Here is a 14652-nt window from a genome sequence, read left to right as displayed (position 1 = left end):
ATTTGACACCGCTCATTCAGGAGAGAGAAGACGTAGCTGAAGGACATGCCTGGGTGGAACCAGTCCAAACCTATAGAGAGACACTATTGATCCTATCTACCTGCCCAACACCTCATAAAGCTTAGACTCTCCTAGTGAAGTCAAGTACAGTAGGTTCCTCCAGTCAACCTGGCTGTTATTGTGAAGTAGACGATGTGACCATCAAGGCGGGTCGCACCGGTACTGTATGTACATCCCTTGAGCCATACATGAAAACCGTCGCCGGTCGAGGATCTTCCGTGCCGGGTCATGCGTCAGTCACTATTACTATCGCTGCAGTTTTGTCCTCTCTTCATGATCGTGGATTCAAGGCCATCTCCCACCCCCGAACCTGACAATGAGGGGGACGAAACAATCTCAGTGAGGGGCGGACCCTTGGCCTTGAGTTCCGATCGCTTCTCTGAACAATGGGAATACAATGAACGAAAGTGGGCTCCTTCGTTGCCAAACCCGGGTCAACGCTCATGAATATCCCCTTTCTTTATCGACGATCCCAAGCGAATCAGTGCCATATAGTTGAGGGCGTGGCATACTTGACATGGGCTGAGATGCGACGAGGGGTTCCCTCAGGGTCCGACAACTATCACTACCTTGTATTAGGAGGGCTCCTATTAGTAATGATATGAGATGAAAGGATGAAGCTAACTGAAGCAACCGATCCGGAGTCAGGAGGTTCGAGGCGCAAGGCGGCGGCGATAAATGAACACCGTCGGAAGGGGATCGAATCCATTGATGACTACTTGCGGATCATGCAACTCCGCGCCACTCACCGAGGACAGCTTGTCCACTTCCATTCGACCAGCAATAACATCCCTCATTCTTTCATGACTACTAATTAACTCACCCCTCGCAATCCCTTGTTTACTGATCGCTTCATACATTCAACATTCGTTCTGGTGACACCGAATGCAATTATTGTGGCCCCGCAAAGTGCCATCTACCCTGATCTGAATCCGACTGTTTACTTACTTACTTCCTGGCCCGGAGTACTTCGGCTCGACTTTCCCTTGCCGTTGATGATCTTCATGTGAAGGTCAATCCGGTTCGATTCTTTCCAAGACTATAGCCCATACAACACATACCTGGAGCAGCCTTGCGCTTTGCTAGAATTTCACTCGCCTGTCGCTTCGGGAGCTCGTCCCGCCTGCCTCTGCTGTCACTCGTTCTCTCCTGTTCGCCCCCGCACCAAGATGCGTTCTGCGGCCGAATTTTTCTATTCGGCTGTGTTTGCGTTCTCGACGCTCACCAACGCCGAGAGTTATGGGAGCAAAGCCGGTCTACAACAATATAGCCATGAAAAATGCGCGGTAAGTAGCGCTCAATCTTCCCGACTCATCCCCATTCCAACCCTGCTTCTACCTAGTCAATTTAGAGGCGACATGACTGATTGTGGTTCTTTGTCTTCCAGCTGGAACCGTCCGCCATGGTGTCGGACGCCTGCGCTTCCTATGCGACCCTCGATGCCCTGAATGATCAAATCTACCCGCTCCTCCAGTCTATCACGCAAGAAACCGACTTCTTCTCCTATTACCGCCTCAACCTCTTCAACAAGGTCTGTCCTTTCTGGTCGGACGCCAACAGCATGTGTGGGAACATCGCATGTTCAGTAAATACAATCGAGTCGGAAGAAGATATCCCATTGACGTGGCGGGCGGAGGAACTGAGTAAGCTTGAAGGACCCAAGGCTGGCCATCCGGGTCGCAGGCAGCAGAAGGAGCGGCCCCGGGACCGCCCGCTTCAAGGCATGCTGGGAGAAAACGTGGGAGAAAGTTGTGTCGTCGAGTACGACGATGAATGCGACGAACGGGACTACTGTGTCCCCGAGGACGAGGGCGCCAGCAGCAAAGGAGACTACGTCAGTCTGGTGGACAACCCAGAGCGGTTCACCGGTTATGCCGGCATGGGAGCGCACCAAGTCTGGGATGCGATTTATCGCGAAAACTGCTTCCTCAAGCCTGCCTCCCAACTGGAGCTGTCGCCCAATCCCCAGCTTGGCGATCTTCAGGCCATGAACGACTTTCGCAGTGTACTTCAGCAGGAGTTGAAACGCCCGGACCGCCTTCCCCTTGACAATGAGTGCCTTGAGAAGCGGGTCTTTCATCGGCTCATCAGTGGAATGCATGCCTCCATCTCGACGCATCTGTGCTGGGATTACCTTAACCAGACGACCGGGCAGTGGCACCCCAACCTGCAATGCTTCAAGGAGCGTCTGCATGACCACCCGGAGCGCATCTCGAACCTGTACTTCAACTATGCCCTGGTCTCCCGGGCTGTGGCGAAGCTGCAGAAACATCTCAAGAGCTACAACTACTGTACTAGCGACCCCAAACAAGATACCCAGACTCGTGAAAAGGTCTCGTTGTTGACAGACACCCTTGCCCAGCGGCCGCAGATCTTCGATGAGAATATTATGTTCCAGGATCCCAGCGCCCTTGGTTTGAAGGAAGATTTCCGCAATCGTTTCCGAAACGTGAGTCGACTGATGGACTGCGTGGGGTGCGATAAGTGCCGCCTCTGGGGCAAGCTTCAAGTCAACGGATACGGAACTGCCTTGAAAGTGCTCTTTGAGTACGATGAGACCAAGAACGGCGAGAACCCGTTGCTGCGCCGGACTGAACTGGTCGCCCTGATCAACACCCTTGGTCGTATCTCCCACAGTGTAGCCGCAGTTCGCAGCTTTCACCGCGCTATGGAGGTCGGAGACGGCGAGGTGTTTTCGATCCCCGCCAGCGTTTCGTCCAAGAGCCGTGGAGAGAAATCCCGGCGCCTGCTCAAGGATGGAGGATCAACGTTCTACTATGAGAACGACGACGAGGACTTTGTGTATATCTCCGAAAAGCTTCCTTGGGAACGGGTTCGGGAACGTCGCGAAACCGACACCATCTGGGATGATGTCAAGGCCGAGTTCTCCCTTGTCTGGGACACATATGTCTATGTGCTGAGGAGCTGGGCGAACGTTCCAAAGACACTGTAAGTAGCAGGTTCCATCCACACTGACAAAACTTTTTCTCATACTAATCCCGCGGCTCAGGTTCGAGATTGTTGTGATCGAGTTCGCTCGGGTGTGGAATTACTGGCTGGGGCTTCCGGTGCCGCCACGAGCATGGAAAGTCCGGACTCCTCGACAGGCCATGCAAGCTCGTGACGAGTTGTAGATTGTATGCTTTTTCGCATTTCATCTTTGTAGACATCTCTCTTTGTGCCTACACTTGAGGCGGTAGATGGTCGATTTCGCATCTTTTGGAGTTTTTGGACTGGCTGGAGGATCGCCACCGATGCATTGTATAATAATTTCCTGGGATGGAGCGGATGAATTGTTTTTTGTTTGACTAGAATAAGATATCCCTGTTGATCTTGTGGCAATGAATTACTTGTACTTGTCGTAATGTATAAATTGGTGGACCGAGACTCGGAGTAGACGATCAACCTCGGTCCAGCCCAGCCCAGCCCAGCAAACCACATGCAGCGGCAGTTGCGGCCCTCGCCGACTTTTCTCCTCTTTGTGACTCCACCGCCTCCCGACTCCATCTTAACGTTTGGCTATCTCTCTCGCTCGCTCTCTCTCTCTCTCTCTTTCTCCTCAGCTCTCTCCATCCATTCTCCTCACCCCACCTCTCCACATTCAATCAATCGTCTGTCTTTTCCTTCTTCCGCAACTCACCTTTCCCACACCCCAGTCTCGCCCGACCGGCTTGCTTCGCGGGGTGTCTGCCCATGCGAGACTGTTAAGGTACCTTTCACTCCCGCTTATCAATGGCCTCGGTTTCGCCACCTAAACCGTGGGAAAGGGCCGGCGCTGCTGCTGGTACGTGCACCCCCGGTCGCCTGGTCTTGTTTGAGCATTCTTGTTGACCTCACAACCAGGATCTGTCGCGACCACTACTCCCTCACCGGCGGGTTCAGCAACGATGACGGCCTCTTCGCCTGCCTTGGCCGCAACCACCAGCGCTCCGATCTCCGCTTCTACCACCACCTCCACAACCGCTACCCCGGATCTACCATCTCGTCCCAACACTCTCAATGCCGTCGTCAACCGCACAGCGTCGAACTACTCGCCATATGGAGCTTCTCGGATAGGCACCACTCCCTACGGTGGCTATGGCGGCTACGGGGCCTACTCTTCACCATATTCTCGCTTCGGGTCAATGGGGTCAATGTATGGGGGCTACGGAAGCTACGGCGGGATGTACGGTGGCATGGGAGGCATGTATGGCGGTGGCATGCCCGGCGATCCGAACGACCCGAACAGCTTGACGAACTCCTTCAGCCAAAGCACCCAGGCGACTTTCCAAATGATTGAGAGCATCGTTGGTGCGTTTGGTGGTTTCGCCCAGATGCTGGAGAGTACTTATATGGCAACCCACAGCTCCTTCTTCGGTATGCAATATTGGCATCCCCCTTCTGGTATATGTCTGCTAATATGCTTGCTACCTTAGCCATGGTCTCAGTGGCGGAGCAACTTGGAAACCTCCGCAACACCCTGGGCTCTGCTCTGGGGATCTTTACCTTGATTCGCTGGTTCAGAACGCTCATCGCAAAGATCACCGGTCGTCCCCCACCGGCGGACGCTACCGCTCTCACGCCGTCTGCGTTCGCGGCCTTCTTGAACGGTCGTTCCGTGCCCGCGACTCTGCCTGATGGCTCTCCCGCCCCTCCCAAGCCGTCGAAGAAGCCCTTTTTCATGTTCCTCATTGCTGTCTTCGGCCTTCCGTATCTGATGGGCAAGCTCATCAAGGCGCTCGCACGCTCACAGGAGGAACAGCGTCGTCAGATGATGGTTGGCCCGAATGGAGAGCCCATGCAGCAGGCACCTCTTGACCCCTCCAAGCTCGACTTCTGCCGCGTGCTATATGACTACACCCCGGAGTCCCAGGAGAGCTCCGGAATCGACCTGGCTGTCAAGAAGGGCGACATCGTCGCTGTCCTCAGCAAGTCCGACCCAATGGGTAATGCATCGGAATGGTGGCGCTGCCGTGCCCGCGACGGTCGCGTCGGCTACCTCCCTGGCCCGTACCTGGAAACCATCCAGCGTCGTCCTCAGCAGCAGGCGATCACTTCGGGCAGTGAAGCCAACAGCCGCAGCAACTCACTGCAAGCGCACGTGACCGACGAAGTCGCGGAAGCGACCGTCAAGCCGGAGTTGAAGGGCAAGATGGGTGACATTTCGCCGGAGACGCTCCAGAAGAGCGCGTTCTACACTTAGCCTCTTTCAAGAGGTGATCTCATTTCCTCCCACCTTTCTTTTTGTTTAGTTCATTCACGGCAGCTCGGACTACGTGGATGGGACGACCATGGCCACAGGACATATGTGGCGGAGCATATGACTGAGTGGCATACGATTATCTCCCATGTCGGCTTTCTTTCTTCTTTTCTTTATTGTTCTCATGGATTCTATAGCGTTGGGTACTGGGTCTACGGTTCTTTCGTCGTGCATTTTCTTTTCTTCAATGTGTATACATCCATTTTAGCGAAACGGGAGATGCAGATTCTGCGTCTTGTTTTCTTTTCTGCTGGGACGTTCATACCGGTGTACAGGAGAATAAAATACTCTATGATTCTTCCTACATGATCCAGTCTTTGTACCACCGTTCACATTACGATTCAGGCGATGATCTACTCACAAGCTGTAGACATTATTCACCTTAGAGCCACTATCTATACCTTCGAGTGATTGAGCCGCCGCAAACCATTTCAGTCTAAGCCATGCCTGCCTCTCTCTCAATACAAGCCACACCCTCTCCAGTTCCTCCTAATTCTATCCAGCTAGAACCAGCCACAGAGTAAGAGACAGAATACTATTGTAGTCTACCTTCCTATCTGGCTCAGTAGCCGTACGTACTGAACCACGACGGGCAGCTTCTTAGTGAGTATTGAAGGATAGATGGATAGATGGATAGATAAGTAGAGTGGAGCAAGCGAGCAGGCATGTCTCTGCCATCTGGAAGTGGAGGTGGAAGTGGATGTGGTCGGAGGCGGATACTTTACCTAGACTAGTATGGGTGTACTGTACTGTACTGTACTATACTGTACTGTGGAGGTGGAGGTGGAGGTGGTGGGCCGTACTTTGTATACGCTTGTGGTGGTGGTGGCCTTAGGCTGCTACTACATACCGTACTGGGCCACTTGCTGTTTGTCTGTCATGATTGGAGAGTAATAAACATAAGTAACTTAGGGAATGATGGAGCCTGGGAGTACTGTAGCTTGGCTCCGTCTCACTTCCTATGTATAGGACTTATCGTGGGGTGGTACCGGTTTCTTGAAGAGGGTGTACTAAAGTTGATAATGTGACTAACTCGAGATTAAGACTATTAAGGAGTGTATGTACATCCGTAGAAGTACTAGTACTAAGTATATGAAAGAACAAAGTACGAGTACAGCGGGGCAGGAGTGGAGGGCAAGGGCATGGGGCGATCAACTCGAGTCATTAAGTCGGGCCCAAAAGTCCGGGTGGGCTGCTTTTATCCTTGTTTGATTTGCGTCTTCATTTATCTGACTTCACTTGCTTATTTTTCATGGTATATACAAGCATACGGACAGACGTACTTAGTACTATACAGTACATATTCTGTGGGCTCGAGCACGCGGTGGTGGCGGGGAGGCGAAAGTACGCCGTCGGTGTTCAGAGTTCTGGCACTATTCTATTCTCTTCACCCCCCTCTTGCTGATTCTTAGGTCTGATTGGTGGTTGGTATGGCTGATGGGAACTGGAATCCGGATTCGATCTCCTCTGTACTATACTAGGGATTTGGTTGTCGGCTGGAGGACTCCGGGTGAGTTGATTTGTTGGATTGGGTGTGTGGATTGAATCGAAGGGAGTGCCATGTGAGCAGATGTCGGTGTCTGTCGCAGTTGGGGCTTTTGTGCTCATCACAACGGAATGATTCGGCGAGAATTGCCGGTTGCCTTTCGTTCGTTGAAGTTTATTGCCCGTCTGTTCTTGTAGTGCTGTTGTCCCGGGCGATAACAGTCAACTCTTCATGGGCGGTTGGATGAAATTGCCCTCTTGGTACAGCATGCATTTCCCTGCGAGGTGGCTGCTGGTAGGGTTTGACAGATCTCTGCTCATAACTGACAACACTGATTCCTCCGGCATCTCGACTGACGTCTAGCAATGACCACACCCACTTCACCCCGGAGCTGTTTGGTTGCCAACTCCCGCCACTGCGTCGAGTTGAAAGCCACGCCAGAGATAGGCTGCAGCAGGAGCCTCCGACACAATCATCGATGGCCAACATCCACTGCCTGAATTCCGGGCCCAGATTCACTTCGGTCGGCGTAAGGTTCTGCAAATACCGTGTCCCTGCTCTCAGTCCTTCAGAACTTCCGTGATATCTTTTCTCTCCTCACAGAGCTGGTCGTAACATCCATCGCCGGTTTAGTTTGCAACGCTATGTGTCGGTCCGAAGGCGTAGATCTCCCAAAAGACAAATAGGTTGGCACTGAGGCAGAAAGCGGCGGGAGGCTAGTGTAGCGGCCAAAGGGTGACTAAAGCAGCAAACCATTAGACAAACATGCCAGTTCTGACCAGATGTCTCCTGTCTCTTATCTTCTTAGGGTATATCAAGACCTACACAAGACCTCTTTCCCGAAAAAAAAAAAAACTAGACCATAGATGCTCTATATAGCTGGCAATTTGCGAACTTGGAAAGAAAGCACACGTGAAGCTGGAAATATGACAATGGGGGATAATGCAGGGAATCAAGCAACGATGAACGGGTAGTAATCACAACACCAACTTGAGCATGAGGCAAACGAACGCCTGGGCTCTGAGTGGAAGTGGAGAGATGCACGAAGAGTCGGGTGGTTTCCAAGCATACAAGTCATACCATTCGAGGCTTGACTGAAATGGGTGGCCGGCCGCCATAAGTCACCGAGGTCACTGGGGTGGATCATCATGCGGAGATGTGAACTTGGCCATGGATTGGTCAAGAGTCCTGGACAGGGTCAAGAGTTGCCCTTGAAATACATCGAGGGCCTTCCAGGCGTCATTGTCTGGAAGGGTGCTGGCGATTGGCTTGGGCGGTTCGTGGGAACTAGGGGAGACTGGTAGAGGTTGAGAATGGTCGATTTCTGGGTCAGGAAGTGGCTCGAGAGTTTCGTCGTCTGTAATATACAAAATTAGCTCAAATTTCCCTCTTGAAAAGCGAAATGCTCGTCGAGAAGCCCAAAGGGCATGGCTGGAGAGTACTGTAGGACAGATGCTAGTAGGGCGGGGCGGGGCTTCCTCACGGAAACGAGATGGGGTCTCCGTCAAGGGAGACAGGGTCATAGCTCTTTGATCCGGCTCGGGTGTGAAGTATTCGATATCCGTAGGGGTTTCTGTCACGCAGCATGAGCAATGCATGCATGGTAGGTCACTCGGGATTGAAAAGCTTACCTGGCTCAGGGCTTGTTGGAAGATTTTGGTGTAACTCTTGCTGCGTTTGCTGATCCACCGGTTGAGTCTCCACACTGGGATGAATGCTACCCGGCTGGATGTTCTCGCGAGCTTCGTCCACTTCCCAGTGGGTGCCATATCTACGGACGAAGCGAGAGATGCGCTTGGGCTCGATCACCTGACCAGCGACGCGGAACGCTGTCCGCTTGCCCTCAGCCGCTCGCCTTTGCTGCTTGCGAAGCATGATATGGACTTCTTTGGCTTTGATATTCTTGCGAACATTCCAAGAAGCCAGGCGATCTTTGTATTGTTTTTCTCTATAAAAGCTTCAAAGTCAGGGGACGTCTGCCATTGATTTGTTGCACTGGTGAATGAATGACGGGAGTGAAAAAGCAAAAAGCAAAAAGCAATAATGGGAATCCCAGCGCACTGTTCTCTCCTCCTTTCATCTTCATCATAAGTGAAGGAAGGGGCCGAACGTTTTGCACAGGACGAAGATGATGAAGGTGTGAAAACAGCCAGTGAAACCGTGTTGAACGGGTGGTGAAAATACTGAGGTGCAGAGGTAGGAGAAGGAAACGGAAGGCTATACGATGCAGTAAAGGAAAACTCTTCCTCCATGATCCTCTTTACATCGCGAAGCTTCATTTGGCGGTCGCGGTAAAGACTTTCGATTTTGTCTCGATGAACATTCCAGTCCTCTGTTCGTCGAGGTCGAGTGCCTTTTGATGAGGCGGGAACTGAGTTGGGAGAAGTGGGCGTTTTCGTGGTAATTGTGTTAGCAGTCGTGGTGGAGGAGGTGGTGGAAGGGGAGGTGGAAGTGGATGATGTTGTGATGGTGGCAGCAGTCTTCTTGGTGGTAGTGGTGGTGGTGGTGGTGGTCGAGGGAATGGAAGAAACGGGTCCCAAGGAGCCATTCATTGTGAACCGGTAACTAAGTGATGATCTCCGCTTTTCGTACTCTGGAGTCTGGACCCTCCTCGAACTGATGCGACGATTTCACAAATATCTGGGACAGATGGGGCCGTTGCGGACAGTGGATTCAGGGATTCGATCAAATGGAACCAGGTAAGGGAGAAGAACTCAAAAGGGTTCAGGAGCGGTGTTACGGAAATGAGAACCGAGAGATGGGTCTTATATTTGGTCGTTATAATGGAAGCAATGAAAGCAATGAGAGCGTAACCTTGAGAGGTCATAAATAAAGGTAGTCGAGTCACTGTGGAGTTAGTTTGTTGCGGCAAGTGGGAAGGGGAAGATTCGATGATATAGTAGTTTTGTTTTTGGGTGGAGATGAAGAGGGAAGGAAGATTGGAGAGGAGTGGGGAAAAGAGAGAGAGAAACAGAAAGAGTTGAAGGTGTCACGGTGTTCAGCAGTTAAGGCGATGAAGCTTTGCCCCCAGACGCCAGTGAGAGAGAGTGGATAGGAGTCGAAAATAGTGGTGGTGATAGTACATGTAGCTGTCACTCTTCCAGCCAGCATATAACCCACCAGAATTATTGAATTTTCCGCTGGCCACCGGTTTTTGAACTTGTTGCAATTCGAAGAACCGGAACCACCACCGAAAAAGATGAAAAAGAAAAAGGAAAACACAGATCCCAAGAGAATTAATGGAAAAATGGAAAATCAAAAAGAAAATATAACCCCAGTCAATCAGTGAGTGGTCAAGTCATGTTCAGAGGGAAGGAAAGTTCTAGGTACAGTACAGTAGGTACCGGCCTCCTTCATCTCTACGAACCCACTGGACTACTAGCTGGATGCGGGTCTGTCTGTCTGTAAGCTTGCACTATGTAAATGTTAACTATCTATCCCTCTTACTTACTTGAGGTGCAGGCATCAAATTAGGTAGAGCTAGAATCATGGCTGCCATCCACTCAAACGGTGCCAACAACTTAAACAAAACCTGGTTGCTAGTAATTCATCCATCCACTTCTTCCCGGGATGAATCTGACTGGTAAAGAAAGGTAGATGAGCCAGACCCAAGGAGACGGTACTTACTGTATAGTCATATCACCTTTGCAGTGACTGCCCATGATCTGAGTGTGTATCTGAGTTTTGAGTATCAAAAGGCACAGGGCAACCGGGGAGTGGTTCGCCGCCGGGGTAAAAGATCCACCCCGGACCACTAGTCCCCACGCTAGATAAAAGTACGAATGCTGACTGGCGAGGCTAAAGCCATCCGCTTGCCCTTTCCGGCGACGTGCTGCTGGACCCATGGAAGAAAAAGCCCGCGGATGTCATGATCCTTGCTGCCGCGCGCCAATCACGGACCCTTTCAACATGGTCCGTGTACTTTTGTCACGTTCTGTCGGTCTCCAGCCTGTTGCTGCCTTTTCCCCCCTCCCCTTAAGAACTTGAGAAACATCGAAAACATACGTAAAGTACTACTTCTGTAGCTAAGTACGGTAGGTACGGTACATGTACCTGCACATATACAGGATGTACTGACTTGTTGTATCTTATCCCGTCTCAGTGTTCACCAGCAGCGATCCTGTCGTTCTAATGCGTCTAGCGACAGACAGACGAGACACCTCTTACCAAAATCGTTCATTCTGCCGTCCGCTGTCGTCGGAGCAATGGGTAAGGGGAAGAAGGAAAAACAGAAGATATCAGGTATCAATCAAACAATTACGAAACCTTCCGTAGAAACTCCTTCCCCCCTTCCTTAGGCGATGCGGGACATGACCCCTCTCAAAAGGTGACAAGAATAGATCCAGATGGTGATCCCCTCCAGACAGTCCTGCGCCAATTCTGCAGGTGCAACCACTGGGGATCATAATTCCATTACTTATAGTTACTTCCGGACTTGCTGACAGTGGTCGCTCTCGGTGCTTTCTCCCGTAAATCCTTTTCGACGGGATGGGATGACAAAAGCACTGTGCTTTTCAAGCATGGCAGGGATCTCAGGGCAGAAGGCAGCAGAAGGAGGATCCGCTCTGGCTGGCTCGCGACTGGATCGACCAGTACTTCCCCCCTTAGCCTCACCCTGGTCGCATTGGCGCCAGCCTGGAGAGTCCAACTTGCTGTCTCGAAACGCTCCATCGTCCAATGGAAGAAAAAGTGTCTGTGAACAAAAAAGCTGAGACAAAGCATCGGTGTCTGTACTATTTTCATCCATCAGATCTCTCTTTTTTTATAGACCAGATACAAACAAAGCCAACCATCTGGCGACCGTCGGGTTGCATAAATCACTTGAGGCTGTCAGGCATGCCATATTTTTCTCCTCGAGATGGAGAGGAGCCTATCACCGGTGTGGCAAAGTGGGATCATGCCCCGATGGGGAGCTAGATTGAGGCCTGAGCTTTGAAGAGCAAAACCTTCAGTTCATCGTTGTGGCTTAGAAGGTTTCCAGATTCGGAGCAGAGAAAGAGATACCTACTACCTACTAGTCGGGTACCTTCTGTCTCATTTACTCTCCGGTCAAATCTCTTTGTCGTCATCATCTTCATCTTCATCTCACACCCCCTCCCCCCTCCCCCCCAGTCATCCACTCACCCACCGCATATCTTAACACTGGAACAGACCAGGGAACTTTCGGCCCGTCATGTTGGCGGCTCGGATCGGAGGTCCGCCCGTTGATTGAACCAAAAAGACTGACGGGGATGCAAAAATACACTGGGGGAGAGTCGAAAACGTACGCACGTCCATACGTGTAGGGATGCATCCAGCCCGCTGGTCCATTCCTGTTCAGCTTACCGAATAATGGGCCCGAGCACCCCGTCATCATTCCCTCTCCCTCCACCCCCTACAATCTCCCCTCCCCAGCCTCGAGGGGTCGGCAATCCTCGTTCTTGATCATCACTACAATACCTTACTCCGTACTTAGCCCAAAGTAAGTTCTTCACCATCGTCTTTCACCTTTCCTCGCAGCCAACTTAATCATTAACCTCGCCACTAGACTCTTCGTGCGAATCATTCATTCATTGTGTGTCGACATAATCGTCCGGGTTGTCCACATGCCTGCAAAAGCAAACCACCGTTCGGATAATTGGGACTTTTGACGACTGATGACATCAGCTAGGCCCATGGAGGGCCCGGACAAAGCACAGACTAACGAAGAGGGTGGGTTTATCTTCTCCGGGATACAATGACAGCTATCGCCACTCCTACCATGTTTCGTACCGGTAGAACACAGGAAGAAAAAACGGCCATCTCGCCATCGTCTTCCGAACAGCAATGCAGGAGCAGCAGGACTAAAATCGCAACTCAGGCTTTTCCATCCCGATAGCCGGCATATCAACTAGCGACTAGGGCCTCGGTCTACGAGTAGCTATCGTTCCGCTCTTCCTTTTCATCCACCCTTATGGGGTTGTCATCATGGCGAATGCGAGTGATTGCCATCGCTCCCACTGACCAGTCAGAAGCACCTCCAGGAATTCTGCCGACGGTGCGTGTGCCTCGCTCTCGTACAGTTATACCATCCGCGGCGCCTGTTGAACCCAGCTGCTCCCAGGGCAGTTGCGGCCGACGGGTCTCTTCACCTCTCATAGATCTGAAAATGATACGAGCCAATTCGCGAATTGCCCTAGCGGCCGAAGTGTCCGTGTTGGCCAGTAGCCTGCCACAGTGACCGATAGATGGGATAGAAATGAAACCGGGGGGGCCGAGGAAAATGGCGTGAGGTCCTATGCGGGGGGTTGCCGTAGAAGTTACCAAGACGCTATCACCCCGGTTCTAGTCTATTGCTCGGCCGCAGGCACGCCCTCAGCTCACATGCGTCAAGCCTAATTGCGAGTGATTGTGTTGCTTTCTAGTTTATGCTAAGATGCGCTTAGAGTAAAAAACGCGGGCTTTCGGTCAACTCGCGCCAGAGGAGAATGCGATCCCGTACGAGGTAAGGTGGTCAGCAACAAGCACAAGAGAAGAAGCGCGCATAAGGAAGAACTAGGCAACTTGTGCATGTGCGTCTTTCTTCCTTGAATTCCGTGCGTCAGCCACAAGATGTCCTCTGCCTTACGTCTCATACTCAACGAGCGCAGGCGAAATACGGAGAAGAAGCATCTCCAAGGCAATGGTCCTCAGCTCACCCCAACGTGAGAATTCTCAAGCTGCGCTTAGAGCGTCGACCATCCGGCGCAATCTACTTCGATGACTCCCCTCTCGCATCGTAGATTAACCGAGATCCTCCGGCCGCCGACTGTTCCATGTAGATATTTCTCCACCGCGCATCCGATCACCCACCCTATCCAGATCTCTACTTTACATTCAAGTCAAATTGCCCTGTGCATATTAACACCACATGCGCCGAGGCTCGTTCATACTCAACCAGATTGAAAAAACCGCTTTATAAATTAATCAACCTGTTACCTTGATGATACACACTACTTTATCAGGAACTAGTACAACAGGGCCGGGGCTAAAAGAGTAGACCTGATTCCCACCAATCATCTTGAAAGAAAAAGAGAGAGAGAGAGAGAGAGAGCCAGCACTTGCATAGTACTGTACTTACATACAGAACTTCAGTAACTTAGGGATGTAGTTCACCAGCCGAGCCGATCCCCTCTTTTGTCCCTTTCTGTTTTCCCAGACCTGCTGCACTGCACATCTTATTCTCCAAGCGCACATGCTTGCGATTTCTAGCATAAAGTTTTATCGCGCATTAGAGTATTCAATCGCACCGAGCAACAAAATCCCTGTCCACATAGAGAGGCAACCTCTACAAGGCCAAGTCAAATCACCCCATTCCTGTACCTACAAGGTAGGGCGCAGCCACCCGGATAAACCAAGTACAACCCAGCCGGGCATAATCCCCGACAAGTCACGGGTTTGAACCCAGGCAGTCTATAGCAAACATCCACGACCCAGAAAGAAAACATACAATCGATCCATGGAAGTAAGGGCCTTCCATCCAGCCATCCAACACAGGATATCCTATCCACCAGAGAAAACGACCCTCGACAAAGCTAGTAATGCGACGGCAAGTAGGCAAGTACTAGAAGTACATACATACATACATACATGCTTACATACATGTATACCTACCTACATAAAGAAGCATTGCGTCTTTTCATGGAAGCAAACCCCGGAATTCCAAACCGGAAGGGTTGAAGTGTGCAAAGGAAAAGAAAAGGCAACCATAGACATGATGAATCAGGATTCATTTCTCTGTTTCTTTTTTTCTGAATAGGAGGATTACCATGTGTTCCTTTTTTGTGTTTCTCATTTTGTATACTGCGAGGTTGTGCTTTTTCTGGTTGGCTGGTTGGCTGCTTTGGTCTTTGGATTGGTCGAAATCGCT

General features: G+C 51.2%; 5 protein-coding genes across 5 annotated transcripts; 4 read left to right on the top strand and 1 right to left on the bottom strand.

The window, feature by feature from the left end:
- Nucleotides 1-1229: 1229 nt before the first annotated feature.
- BO97DRAFT_342203 (ER oxidoreductin) lies at nucleotides 1230-3194 on the top strand (the record flags this gene model as incomplete). Its single annotated transcript, XM_025691660.1, has 3 exons — nucleotides 1230-1346; nucleotides 1448-3009; nucleotides 3071-3194. The coding sequence occupies 3 exons, from the start codon at nucleotides 1230-1232 to the stop codon at nucleotides 3192-3194; spliced, it is 1803 nt and encodes a 600-aa protein (XP_025552706.1).
- Nucleotides 3195-3611: 417 nt separating this feature from the next.
- On the top strand, nucleotides 3612-5613 carry BO97DRAFT_366397 (peroxin-13 family protein). The gene is made up of 3 exons (XM_025692617.1): nucleotides 3612-3844; nucleotides 3904-4416; nucleotides 4476-5613. The coding sequence occupies exons 1-3, from the start codon at nucleotides 3793-3795 to the stop codon at nucleotides 5240-5242; spliced, it is 1332 nt and encodes a 443-aa protein (XP_025552705.1). The 5' UTR covers nucleotides 3612-3792; the 3' UTR covers nucleotides 5243-5613.
- Nucleotides 5614-6332: 719 nt separating this feature from the next.
- BO97DRAFT_31037 (uncharacterized protein) lies at nucleotides 6333-6835 on the top strand. Its single transcript, XM_025691212.1, has one exon. The coding sequence runs from the start codon at nucleotides 6442-6444 to the stop codon at nucleotides 6709-6711; it is 270 nt and encodes an 89-aa protein (XP_025552704.1). The 5' UTR covers nucleotides 6333-6441; the 3' UTR covers nucleotides 6712-6835.
- A 1080-nt stretch (nucleotides 6836-7915) lies between these two features.
- Nucleotides 7916-9337, bottom strand: BO97DRAFT_342523 (Clr5 domain-containing protein; the record flags this gene model as incomplete). The annotated part of the gene is made up of 4 exons (XM_025691676.1): nucleotides 7916-8142; nucleotides 8269-8358; nucleotides 8417-8731; nucleotides 8896-9337. 4 exons carry the CDS (start codon nucleotides 9335-9337, stop codon nucleotides 7916-7918), a joined length of 1074 nt encoding a protein of 357 aa, XP_025552703.1.
- A 4778-nt stretch (nucleotides 9338-14115) lies between these two features.
- On the top strand, nucleotides 14116-14652 carry BO97DRAFT_31013 (uncharacterized protein). The gene has a single exon (XM_025691208.1). The coding sequence runs from the start codon at nucleotides 14242-14244 to the stop codon at nucleotides 14539-14541; it is 300 nt and encodes a 99-aa protein (XP_025552702.1). The 5' UTR covers nucleotides 14116-14241; the 3' UTR covers nucleotides 14542-14652.

Source organism: Aspergillus homomorphus (genome assembly GCF_003184865.1).
Source record: "Aspergillus homomorphus CBS 101889 unplaced genomic scaffold BO97scaffold_12, whole genome shotgun sequence".
Lineage (NCBI taxonomy): Eukaryota > Fungi > Ascomycota > Eurotiomycetes > Eurotiales > Aspergillaceae > Aspergillus > Aspergillus homomorphus.
The sequence above is the reverse complement of the archived record's forward strand: the minus strand, read 5'-3'. Positions and strand labels throughout refer to the sequence as shown.